The 12,238-nt window shown below is 42.2% G+C and overlaps 2 protein-coding genes across 8 annotated transcripts in view; one reads left to right on the top strand and one right to left on the bottom strand.

The window, feature by feature from the left end:
- DDHD2 (DDHD domain containing 2) overlaps positions 1-12,238 on the top strand; it is a 46,721-nt gene that overhangs the window by 25,029 nt on the left and 9,454 nt on the right. The window contains exons 17-18 of one of the 3 annotated variants that reach the window (XM_036109903.2): positions 2,904-3,011; positions 3,687-5,889. In XM_036109903.2, coding sequence (XP_035965796.1) covers positions 2,904-2,985 — 82 coding nt within the window. In that variant the 3' untranslated portion in view covers positions 2,986-3,011; positions 3,687-5,889. Of the gene's footprint in view, positions 1-2,903; positions 3,012-3,686; positions 5,890-9,105; positions 10,191-12,238 lie in introns of those variants that run through there. The other 2 variants (XR_013446628.1, XM_036109902.2) reach the window with 2 other exon arrangements.
- PLPP5 (phospholipid phosphatase 5) lies at positions 6,208-12,057 on the bottom strand. Of its 5 annotated transcripts, XM_036109953.2 has the most exons (7): positions 11,954-12,057; positions 11,680-11,788; positions 11,112-11,202; positions 10,631-10,694; positions 10,036-10,160; positions 9,198-9,368; positions 6,208-7,297 (listed from the first exon to the last, which is right to left on the bottom strand). In XM_036109953.2, the coding sequence occupies exons 1-7, from the start codon at positions 12,022-12,024 to the stop codon at positions 7,137-7,139; spliced, it is 792 nt and encodes a 263-aa protein (XP_035965846.1). In that variant the 5' UTR covers positions 12,025-12,057; the 3' UTR covers positions 6,208-7,136. The 5 variants fall into 5 exon arrangements, with proteins under 5 accessions (XP_035965846.1, XP_035965848.1, XP_035965847.1 ...); XM_036109955.2 differs by lacking the exon at positions 10,631-10,694 and having other exon boundaries at positions 11,720-11,788; positions 11,954-12,021; XM_036109954.2 differs by lacking the exon at positions 11,954-12,057 and having other exon boundaries at positions 11,555-11,754.

Below are 12,238 nucleotides of genomic sequence, written 5' to 3'. Positions count from 1 at the left end.
TCTGTTAAAATCTTTTGCCTTTTAAAAAATAATAGATTATCTTATTAAGTTGCCAGAATTCTTTCTATATTATAGTTACAAGTCCTTTTCAGATACATGTTTTTTCCTCAAAATGTGGTTTTTCATTTTTCCAGCAGAATGTTTTGAAGAGCAAAAGTTTTTGACTTTGATGTAGTCCAATTTATTGACATTTGTGCCTTTTTAACATATTTAAGATATCTTTGCCAAGCCCAAAGCTATTAAAATATTACCTGTATTCTAGAAATTATATCATTTTAGCTTTTATATTTAGGTCTGTGATCCATTTTGGTTAATTTTTTAATATGGTGTGAGGTAAGGATTGAAGTTCATTGGTTTGCATGTGGCTCTCTAGTTGTTGTAGCAACATTTGTTGAGAAGTTTATTCAGATGGAGAAATCATTGAATTGCCTTGGGTCTATTTTGTTCCATTGGGCGATTTGTCTTTATGCCAGTAAAACAGTCTTGATTACTGTAGCTTCAGAATAAGTCTTGAAATCAGGTATTGTGAGTCATCCAACTTTATTCTTCTTTAAAATTATTTTAGCTATTGTCGGTTCTTTGCATTTCCACGTTTTAGATTGAGCTTGTTAATGTCATCCAAAAAGCTTTCTGAGATTTTGATTGTGATCGCAAATATTTTATCTATAGATCAATTTGGGGAGAATTGACATCTGAATAATAGAGTCTTCTGAGCCACAAACACAGTATCTCTAAGTGTATTTTGGTCTTTAATTTCCCTCAGCAATGTTTTGTAGTTTTCAGTGTATGTATTTTGCATGCTGTAGTTTTTTTTTTTTAGTTTTGCTTATTTATTCATGAGAGATCACATGAACACGTGAGCAGGGGGAAGGAGAAGAGGGAGAGGGAGAAGCAGGCAACCTGCCAAGCAGGGAGCCCAATGTGGGGCTCGATCCCAGGACCCTAGATCATGACCTGAGCTGAAAGCAGATGCCCAGCTGACTGAGCCTCCCAGGTGCCCCACGCTATAGTTTTTAAATTACATTCCTCGTATGCTCCTTTTTCTCTTCAGATCAATCTTTTGCCTTTTATTTAAAAAAAAAAAATTGCATTCCTCCAGTTATGAGTAAGATTGAGCATCTTGACATATATTTAAGGACCATTTTTATTTCCTTTTCTGGGAGTTATTTATATTCTTTATTCTCTTTTATATTGAAATGTTTTTTGTTGTTGTTGATTGTCTGTGATGAGTTGCAAATGCCTTTTCCCCAGTTTGTCTTTGACATTGCAAACATTGGTTTTTGCTAAGTAGAAAAGATTGATTCATATTTGTTGATTTTTCCTTTCTGGTTTCTAGAATATGTGTCATACTTACATCTTCCTTATCCTCCGAAGAATTCCTTACCACAGTTTATTCTGATATTTTATGGTTTCATTTTTACATGTGAATGTTTGATTCACTTTGGATTTATTCTAGTAACAGGTATAGATTGGTTCAGGTCATTTTCCAGATGGCTATCCATTTGTCACAACACCGTTTGTTCTCTGTATATGAGTCTGGTTTGAGAGTCTCACTTTATTAAATTTCTATATAGATTTAGGACTATTTCTGAACTTCCTCTTCTTTTCTGTTGATCCATTTATTTATGCACTAGGATCACACCATTTTAACATCTGGTTTAGCTGATGCCCCTTCACTGGCATAGGAGGAATTTCTTAACCTTAAGTCTGTATGGGGTTTTTAGGGGATAGAAAAAGCATATGAATCCAATGAAATTTTATTTATAATATTTATATATATATTTAAATTACGTTCCTCATGTGCTAAAGTATTTTAAAAATATATTTTATTATAATATATATATATAATCTTTTCTGGGGAGAAATCCATTGGTTTCATTAGATTCTCAAGCAGATACATGATTCAAAAAATGTTAAACCATGGATTTAGAGAAATGTTCGAGCTATATGTCCTTAAGGCAGTCCTTCATGATGTTGTTTTTTTTATAATCAAATTTCTTTATGAACTGGATGTAAGTAATTGCTTGGGCACACACAGAATAATATCTGGAAGATGCATGAGAAGTTGATAACATTGATTGTCAGAAGATGGGAACTGGTGGTTAAGAAACAGAGGTGGAAGGGAAACTTCATTATTACACTCTTTCATATCTTGAATTTTGAACCATATGATTGTATTATCTTTTTAAAAAGGTGAATAACATTTAAAAAATTAAGGTGACCAACTGGATGGCTCTTCCATATTGTTCCAAGAATGAGCTCTGTGGAAAGGGAACAGTTCTTGGTTGGTCATTTCCTACTAGTTTTTTTGTATTACCAGACATAATGTTAGACTTTTTTTTTTAAATTGTAGTTGACATACAATGTTATATTAGTTTCAGGTGAATCACTGCATAGTGAATTGACAGTTCTTTCATTACTCAGTGCTCACCATGATAAGTGTAGTCACCATACATTATTACAATATTACTGACTGTATTCCCTGTGCTGTACTTTTAATCTCCATGACTTATTTATTTTATAACTGGAAGTTCGTACCTCTTAACCCCCTCACTTATTTCACCCATCCCCTCACCCCTCTCCCTTCTGGCAACCACGTTTGTTCTCTGTATATACGGGTCTGGTTTTTGTTCATTTGTTTTGTTTTTTAGATTCCACATATAAGTGAAATCATATGGTATTTGTCTCTTACTTCACTTAGCATCCTCTAGGTCCATCCATATTGTGGCAAATGGCAAGATTTCATTATTCTTTATGGCTGAGTTATAGTCCACTGTAAAATGAACTTTTGCAAAAATGAACTTGAAGGTGGTTGTGTAGATTACATGAGATATAGTATATATAAAACCTCTAGTATAAAAGTTAGTTTCTTCTTTTTACAACCTAAGTTTTTCTCTTTATAGGGAGTCTGAAGATACAGTATTGCTGGTCCTCAAAGAAATCTACCAAACCCAGGGCATCTTCCTTGATCAGCCTTTACAGTAAAAATGAATCATGTATGGCTGCTTAATGTAAGTTTTTAAATGTCACATATGCAGCATATTTCCTACATATTAACATGTTATGAGGAACAGTGTAGCCTTGAGCTCTATTATAAATATACTTTTCTGTTGCCTGTCACCAAGATCTAGGTTATTATTTTTAGAGGGACTCTGGTTAAAATTGCTGAGGGAAAAGTGCAGTAGCCCATTTAGAGAAAGTTAGTGTGTGTGTGTTTTTGCAAGTGACTTGGTCCAGTAGCACCTGTCATTTTTTAGGATCTGAACTCAGAATCTAAATAGTTCTGATCATCTAAGAGTTACTATTGGCACCAGCAACGATCTTAATGACGAACAGCCCATCCTGAGATTTAAATTCCTCTGCCTTTTATTTATTTTTTAATTTTTTTTATTTTGAAGATTTTATTTCTTTATTGGAGAGATACAGAGAGAGAGCTAGCGAGCACAAGTCGGGGAGAAGGAGAAGCAGACTCCCCACAGAGCAGGGAGCCCGATGTGGGGCTTGATCCCAGGACCCTGGGATCATGACCGGAGCCAAAGGCGGACGCTTAATGGCTGAGCCACCCGGGCACCTCTCCTCCACCTTTTAGATGTGTAACTAGAAAGTTCTTGCATTAGACTCCGGCATTCTGGCTGGTTGCCTTCCAGTTGTGACTGCATCGTGACCTCTGTTCCACTCTTCCCTAGACGGACACTGAAGGATCCTCCCCCAGAAAATGCACCTGCTTGTTGCTGCAGTTTCCCTCTCCTCAGCTGCATCATTTCCTGCATGTTGCCTGCCACTTACTTACCACCGGGGTCTTTGGAAGATAATCTTGTTATCTCGGAAGTGAGTGAAAAAACAAAGGGAAGACCCTGTTACTTTTTACCACTGGCTTTATAGAAGCACTCGCCACTCTTCATAGTGGGGGTTGTTTGCATCTTTAATTCCGGATGATAGGTGCCATCCTTTATTGCTTATTACTTGAGATAGTATAAAGTCTGTTTTGAGTTTATTTTGGCTTGGTAGAAATTTTTCTAGGAAATTATTGCTTATCTTTAGAAAATGTTCTAGTTTGGAGCAGGCTCCGGAGATTCAGAAGGCGTTTTGGGGTACACTCATCTCTCATTGGTGTTCTCTGTATTTGAAGGCTAAGTGGGTGTGAAAAAGATTGTTGGGCACCTTCCTTTGAGCCAGCTTTTCTTTCCTACAAGTCCTGTGTGAGGGACTGAAATGTAGCTTACAGAGAGTATTGTTTACTCTCTACAGCTGACAGTTGATGGCAAGGAATCACTGATGCTATTCATTGTTTTCCGAGCTGTTTGAGCTGCTTTCAGAGTTTACAGTGGATAGTTTAGTTCACATTAGGTGCATCTTTATAAAGCAAAGATATTATATATCCTAGACCTGTCCTTTCGTATCATGCTCAAATGGGGAGACTCTCGATGAAATCTGACTTAGTTGATAGTAGCTTCTGTTCTTGAGGGCAAAGTTATAAAGGCTGGCAAACCTGAAATCACACAGCCTTGACCGGCTGCTTTGGTTATGAATAAAATCTTTCAGTAGTACATTTAAGGTGAAATAGAATTTGTGTGAGTCAACCACCATACCCACTTGGGTGAAGGCAGTATTGTGTGTCCTCTTTGAAAACATTTTGTAAACACCATTGCCTGCTTAGGTACCCGTAATCCAGAAAGCTTATTTAACAGCCCCATGGCACAGGCCGTGTTGGCTGGGCAGGTGGCTTTGGCTGGGGGAAAGGCTTCCTATTCTGAAAGAAAAACCTATGCCTGTAGGAGCGGAGGAACAGCCAGTGCGGAGTCCACGTCAGAACATGCAAAGTGAGGTGTACCTTAAAGACGGGTGCATATAGATTGATTTTTTCCAGGGCATCTGCTCACCACTGCGCTGTATTTTCTTTCTCATTGGTCAGAGTTTGTCACTGACTTTGCAGTTCTCTTTGTGATAGTCCTTTACCCTCCACTCCGACTCCCATAGGCCTGTTTATAGAGTGGCAGAGGCAGGCAAGCTGTGTTTCGTTTTTTATAAAAAATGATTTGCAAATATATCATGGTATCCAGTGCGTTGGCATTTAACATTCACTTAAGCCATCCCTTTGACAGCAGTGGTCTCTGTCCCTTTCCAGAGAGAAAAGGAAAGGGAAGGTTAATCACCGTCACCCTAGAGATGGCAGCGGTAAGGCTGGGGTGCAGGACCCAGGCCTGGCCTTTACTTGTCCATCTGCTTATGGACTAATGCTAAGCCACTAAGAAGTGTCAGATACATGGAATACTTTTATATTCTTTACTATATAAACTGAGTTTGAAGTAAGGGTTACTGAGAATTAAGTAGCATTCAATTATATTTTAAAGGGGAAACTTTTGTCAAGTTGTTGTCTTCAAATTTAAATTTATTCTTCATATTAGAATAGATACTATTTAAGAGTAAACCAAAGGACAAGCAAGAATGAGTCCCTGTAACCAAAGATGAACAGCATAACCCTGGATACCTAGATAAACCACTGTTGGTACTAAGAAATGTTTTCTGATGGTGAGGGGCAGGCAGCTGTAAAGGAGCTTTATATCTTGTCTCTCCGCCTATGGTATCATGGTTGTATAGTACACAGGATAGTAAGTTTGATTTAAATTCTTAGTTGGATATTATTTGCACTACTTCAGTTGTATCATGTGCAATCTCTTGACCAAGCCTATTTTTAAACTCTGTAGAGTATCATTTTATACATATTCCGTGTTACAGAATTTGTATTGCTTAGCTCAGCAAGAGATTGCATGGAAAGATCAATAGCACTGATTAGCTTTCTGATATTTTGCACTTTTTGAAATGTTTGTTTTTTACATGATTCTATTTAAAAGTTTACGAAATACTGAAATAAAACCATATTGACCAGTTGCCTACTTTTACCTGGTTCGATCCATAATAGAGAAAAATAATACAATAACCATTTTCTTCCCCTTTATGTTTGGGGCAAAGAACTAATATTTAAGTTCTTTTCCCTTGACTGGTGTTTTCATTATCATAGGCAGATGTAGTTCAGAATTTAAAGCATGGCAATTACAAAGTCAATATTGAGACTGTTCTTCAATATTTACAGGTAATCAGCCTCCACTACAGCTAGTTAGATCACTTATGTCAGATGGGGAAGCCAGTGTTTTACTTTGGAAATGTTCCAGCTCTCGAACGGTACTCTATGTACCAAAAACACCCATGTTCACCATTTTTGACTGTCACATTTATTGAAGGAAAAAGATACATTGAAAATATAGAAAGAAACACATAAGACAAGGTCATATTTAAAGTATGATCGCAAAGAGTAGGTCCTATAGCATCAGTTCTGATGATGTCCTGTAAATTGTCCCTTATATCCCATTATGAAGAAGAGACAGAAAAAGTTCATTTGTCCTCCAGAGAACATGTGTAATTTTTCTTTCCTGTCTTAGCCAGTTGCAGAGTTGATGATGCATTTGGGCAGATCTTCAGTCATGCATGGAGGGAAAGCAGCTCGTGAACACAGTTCAGGAGTGTGGTTTCAATACTAGCAAGTGATGATTTCCACTTCATTTGTCCTTACCATTTGTAAAAATTGTTTATTTAGTGATTCAATAAATTATGCCCACAGGATTCAAAATGGACAGCAGTATCTGGCTAGATTCAAATAAGATACATGTATAACGCGGTTAAAGAAGCCACAACTGGACATTTTCCTATTTAAGGCTTGATGGAATCGTCACCAGAGAAAGTGAACAGAACCAAAATAATTTAGTTGGTCATGCCCTGGGTTTTAAGATTTTGAGCTATGGAAAATAGAAATTTAACTCTGGGTTCTAGGGGTTCTAGGATATGTAAAGGTTTCTTTGTGAAAGATCCTTCAAGAATGACATTTAAATTAAATGTAAAATGCTGTAGATCTTGGGATACCAATCTGGTGGACTACCGGAAGATTTCTTTATCAGAATGTGTGGCACAGAGTTGTGAAAAAGAACCCTGAACCCTGACTCATGACAAATCCATGTGAGCAAAACTGGAGACAGAATGAAGTGCTCACCTGTATCTCTTAAGAGTAAAAAGGTCAGACTTTCTTGTCTTGCGCAGTTAAGAGGGGCTGATTCACCTCATCTCCACTGAGGTAGTTCTAGTTTCTAAATACTAAAATGATAAGGGTCACCAGGCTTCTGTGCCATGGGCAGTGCAAGGCTGTCCTGAAATGGTTTATGGCATTCTGCATCCGTCAGAGGAGGATAATACTGCCTGTAGCAGACATAGGCCAATGTCAGGCCAATCATGGCTCCAACCAGTACATCTAAAAGAGAGGAGATAAGGTCTTTTCTTAATCACTGGACTCTCAAATCATGTTAAAACACCACACAGTACTGGCATACCGATATTGAGGGTTCGATTCCAGATCACTGCCAATAAAGCGAGTATCTCAATAAAGTAAGTCACATGAATTTTTCGCTTTCCCAGTGCATATAAAAGTTATGCTAACACTATCCTGTAGTCTATTAAAGTGTACAATAGCACTAGATCTAAAAAAAAGTATATACCTTAATTTAAAAATACTTTATTGCTAAAAAATGCTAACCATCATCTGAGCTTTCGGCAAGTCATAATCACTGATCACAGATCACCGTAACAAATATAATGAAAAGGTTTAAAACACTGCAAGAGTTACCAAAGTATGACGGAGACAGGTGAGCAAATGCTGTTGGAAAAATGGTGCCGACAGACCTGCTTAGCGTAGGGTTGCTAGAACCTTCCACTGGCAAGAGACACAGCTCTCTGTGAAGTGCAGTACAATGGGGGACGCCTCTATAGAGAACTTGGCCCTCCAGGTTACTCTACTTGTTTGGGTGCAAAAAACCTCAATTTCACATTTATCATATAGTTAAAAGGATTATCATCAGGTTCTTTCCTAAACAAGTTAAAACACATCTTTGGGGGCGCCTGGGTGGCTGAGGTCATGATCCCAGGCTCCAGGGACACCCCCCGCATCGGGCTCCTTGCTCAGCGGGGAGCCTGCTTTCTCCCTCTGCCTTTGTGCCTCTCCCCCACTCGTGCCCACTCTCTCTCTCTCAAATAAAGTTTAAGAAAAACCCACATCTTGGGGCGCCTGGGTGGCTCAGTTGGTTAAGCAACTGCCTTCGGCTCAGGTCATGATCCTGGAGTCCCGGGATCGAGTCCCGCATCGGGCTCCCTGCTCAGCGGGGAGTCTGCTTCTCCCTCTGACCCTCCTCCCTCTCATGCTCTCTGTCTTTCATTCTCTCTCTCGCAAATAAATAAAAAATTAAAAAAAAAAAAAAAAAAAAAAGAAAAACCCACATCTTTAAGTAAATATAAGCCTTTTTCCGAGGATACGCTAGATTGAATTTTTTTTTAATTCAACTAGGCAACATATAGTACATCATTAGTTTCAGAGGTAGAGTTCACTTACTCATCAGTTGCATGTAACACCCAGTGCTCATCACATCACGTGCCCTCTTTAATGCCCATCACCCAATTACCCCATTCCCCCACCCACCTCCCACTAGAGTGAATTTTTTAAAAATTCAAGATAACAAAGTTTCACTTACTGCTATTAACCCCTTTTTCACCATGTAAAGAGTTCTAGAGAAAGCAATAAACTGTTCAGGAGTTGCCCTTCTTTGCAAAAAATTAGCTTATTCTTAAAAACAGGGCTCCTAAGGACTTCTGGGCAATACTATCAGCTTTTTTTGAATTACGGGTTTTCCGTGAAGATACTCTGTAATTTGGATGTTTTACTGTATCATTCAACTTAAATTTCTTTGGTTTAACTACAATTTTATGTTTTCTTGAATTTTGGTTTCTGAACAAAAATCTCTTGAGAATGAGCTTGATTTTTTTTTTTTACAAACTTGATTTTTAAAGACAGTAAGTAAATTGATCTTTGTAAAAAATTTCTTAGAGAAAAAAAATTCTTAGAGAGTTTATTCTGAACTTAGGATGCTTCAAAATAATGGAAAAATTGGGACAGTTCTCCTTGGTAATCTCTTTAAAAGGAAACTGCTTTCTCATCTTCCACACAGCTATACATACTCTTGGTTCAGAAACCCAGACTATCCCAGACTCATTTGTTTATTCATTTAACAGATACAGTCAGCATCTCCTCTGTGCCAAATGCTAGGGATACAGTGGCAGGTGGAACATGCAGACTTGCATGGCAGGAACACCTTGCTTATTACCTTGCCAGTGATGCTTATAGTCACAGGTGCGGGACAGCGCGATCACAGATGCAAGGAGGAGAGGTGACAGAAAGGCACAGAACCTCCAAGACTTCCCACGGCCTTGTGGTGTGAAGCAATGTAACTTCCCTGCCAGGTAGAAGGAAGCGAAGGCCAGACCAGCAAATGCAACTAGAAGAGGGAAAACCTGTAAGTATTACGTCTTTCAAAGGAAGCTCCCTCGCTCATCTGCAAATAGGTGGCTGGGGGCATGAACATGTTTTATCCTTTTTTGGTACACTTGTGGTGTAGATAACATTGACGAGGAGGACACAAAAGGAAAAATGAAGGACTTTACTGTGTGTCCCATAGGTAATAATACTGACCCTTAGGAACAGTGTTTGGAATACTGGCAATAAGACTTTGCGCAGGTTACTTCTTGATGCCTTAGTTTCCTGATGTATAAATAGGAATCATAAAAATAATAGTATCAACCTCTTTGGGCTATTATGGTACCAAAAGAGATAAGAATAAAAAAATGCTTTCCAAAGCACCTGCAATAAAAGTTAGTTAATATTTTTCTAACTAGTACCAGATTGCAGGATCTAGACAAATAATACAAGATTCATAAAATGTTCAAATCTCATGAAGGTAAACTACTTCCTCTGTCCTCGAATATTTACCCTAATACTTGAGGCTCAGGCTTGTGAAATCTTGGTGTTATTAAAGAAGGAGGGGATTCTCTAGTTTTTAGATACAAGAACAAGAGTAGAGAGATGGCCCCATCCTCATAAGCTGCCTAAGCTAAATTCAGTGACCCCAAAAAGGCCCAGATGCTGAGTCCCTGTGGTATTCATACAGGAAGAATGTCCACTAGGGAAGCTCTTGCGGCCCTCATTCACCACGTCCTTCTCCCCTGTGCACTTCAAGTCGGACTGGGCTTGCCCATCGGGGAAGCAGCGGTAGAAGAAGTCTGGGCGTGGCCTGAAAAAATAAACATGGTCTCAACACAGATCACTTAACAACTCCAGAAATTATTTTTTGGTTATATCAGATACTGTAATCCTGTTCACAGCTGGGCAGATTTAGTGTCCCAGGCAAAATAATGAAACTGGATTAGGATAGTCACCATTAAAAGAAAAACATGATTTCCAGGGTCCACATTTAAAGGGGGGGGGCAGTCCAACACACGATGACTTTTTAGGGCAAAGAGCAAGCCACCCTGCAGCTTCAGGGGGTGCCAGAGGACACGGACCCCGCTGTGCTGGTCCGTGGGAACCGCTGTTCAGGGCAGCAAAGAGCCCAAGTGTCACCCGCAGGACAGCTGTAGGGGAGGGAGGCCATGTTAGGTGAGAAGAGCAAGGTCAGACTGAGGATAGAGGACAGGGTGCCGTTAACCATCTCCTGCGGACTGGGGCGAGGCAGGCTCCGGGGTGCGGACTCTGGTCACTTACCTGCCCACTATCAGTTTTATTGTGTTGGTAAAGACACCATTCAGAGCCAGGGCAAGGCTGGCAGCTGGAACGCAAAGAAACTTCCTGTTAGTGCTTTCTGCCTAGGAGGACCTGCGCGGTCACGGTGCCATCAAGAGAGCAGCCAGGGTCTTTCTGAGACCGGAACGGGCAGGCTCCAGCCGGAGCGGAGCAGAAAAATCATTCTAGTCTTGAACGTGGTGGAGTACAGAGAGAGCTTCCGTACTAGGCTGGACACTAGGCTGGGGTACAAATCATCCAGCGCATCGTTCGCCTCGGAGGTTAACGATGTTCTCAGAGTGCCAGTCTTCTCACGGGTGACAACACGGGTACAGGGGAGATAGGACGCCTTGAGGAATGCACAACTCAGTGGCCTCCACATGCAGAGGTCACACCTCCAGTGGCCGAGATGCCAGCACCGAGGAGCTAGAGACCAGCCCAGCCAGAGAGGGCTCGTTCTTACCCAGGCAGGCTTGTTTGCTGTCGGTCGCACCTGCCTTCTTGAGACATCTGGCCAGGAGGATCAGAGACAGTGGGGACAGAAATGCAATGACCTGAACCAGAAGATGGCAGAGGTTAAAAAACCCAAACCCAGCCCCGGTAAAACCACGCGGCTAGTGGTTCAAGTAGCGCCTACAGGGAAGAGGGATGGGAGGCGACAGCGGAAGTCACAGGTCAGACCTAACGGGTCCCTGTCAATATGAGCAGCGGCAGTGTCTGCGGGGTAGTTGGGCACAGGGCAGCTCCACCAGCAAACGCCACCGCCATCGGCCGTTACTCCAAGGGCCAGGTTGCCTCAGGCCATCCTAAGGAGCAGAGCTCACGGAACCTGTCTCTGGAGCCCACGCTGCCACCTTGCCCCTCTAAATTTGGATCTTAATCGTAAGGAAACAAAATGGCGAGCACCTGATCGAAGGGAGCAAGCAGTCCCCCACAAAGATCACGCCGGAGCCGGAAGGCCCACCTGCGCCCTAGCATCAAGCTCAGTCCTAAGTATCAAGGGGCGGAAGGAAGGCTGGTTCTCCACGCACAAACATGGGCTTGGTAGGGAAATACTCTGCTTCCACATACGGATTCCGGTACAGCCACATCTCCTCGGGTTGGATCCGCCTCTGGAAGGGAGGAAGGAGCTCCGTTACCCTGGAGGGGAAACACAAATGTGCAGAGCACGTGCGTTAGCTTCCCGGGCCGGCGGGGGCTGCCCGGCCGCCCGCCTCCTTCGCGTGGACAGCCCGCCCGCGCGCCGCTCCGGCCGGTCGGTGCGAGAAGGCGCCGGCCGCGGGCCCCGGGCCGCAGGCCGCTTACAGAAAGGCCGCGAACAGGGCGAGCCGCACGCCCAGCTCGGCGCCGAGGGCCGCCGCCGCCGCCTTCCCCATCCTGCCGTCCGCCGCGGACAGACGCTGCGCTGACGTGGCAGCGGCGGGACGCGGGCCCGCCCCCGGGAGGGCTGTCCCCGGGGGCGGGCCTCGGCGGCTCGGGGCGCGGGCTGGCGGGTGCCGGGGGAACTGCACCCGACGGGCGGGTCGGCGATCCGGGACGCGGGGAAGCGGGAGGCGCGGCTGCGCGCGGCCCAGCTGGCAAGCAGTGCCA

This window comes from Halichoerus grypus, chromosome 3 (assembly GCF_964656455.1).
Source record: "Halichoerus grypus chromosome 3, mHalGry1.hap1.1, whole genome shotgun sequence".
NCBI classification, from domain to species: domain Eukaryota; kingdom Metazoa; phylum Chordata; class Mammalia; order Carnivora; family Phocidae; genus Halichoerus; species Halichoerus grypus.
This window is presented reverse-complemented; position numbering and strand designations above follow the sequence as displayed.

Bases quoted from the DNA above. Each gene is read 5' to 3' on its own strand.
- PLPP5 (XM_036109953.2), bottom strand. From the start codon at position 12,024: ATGGGGAAGGCGGCGGCGGCGGCCCTCGGCGCCGAGCTGGGCGTGCGG. The intron at 11,789-11,953 runs GTAAGCGGCCTG...TTTCCCCTCCAG, and splicing joins GCCCTGTTCGCGGCCTTTCT to GGTAACGGAGCTCCTTCCTC. The intron at 10,161-10,630 runs GTAAGTGACCAG...TTATTTTTTCAG, and splicing joins ATAAAACTGATAGTGGGCAG to GCCACGCCCAGACTTCTTCT.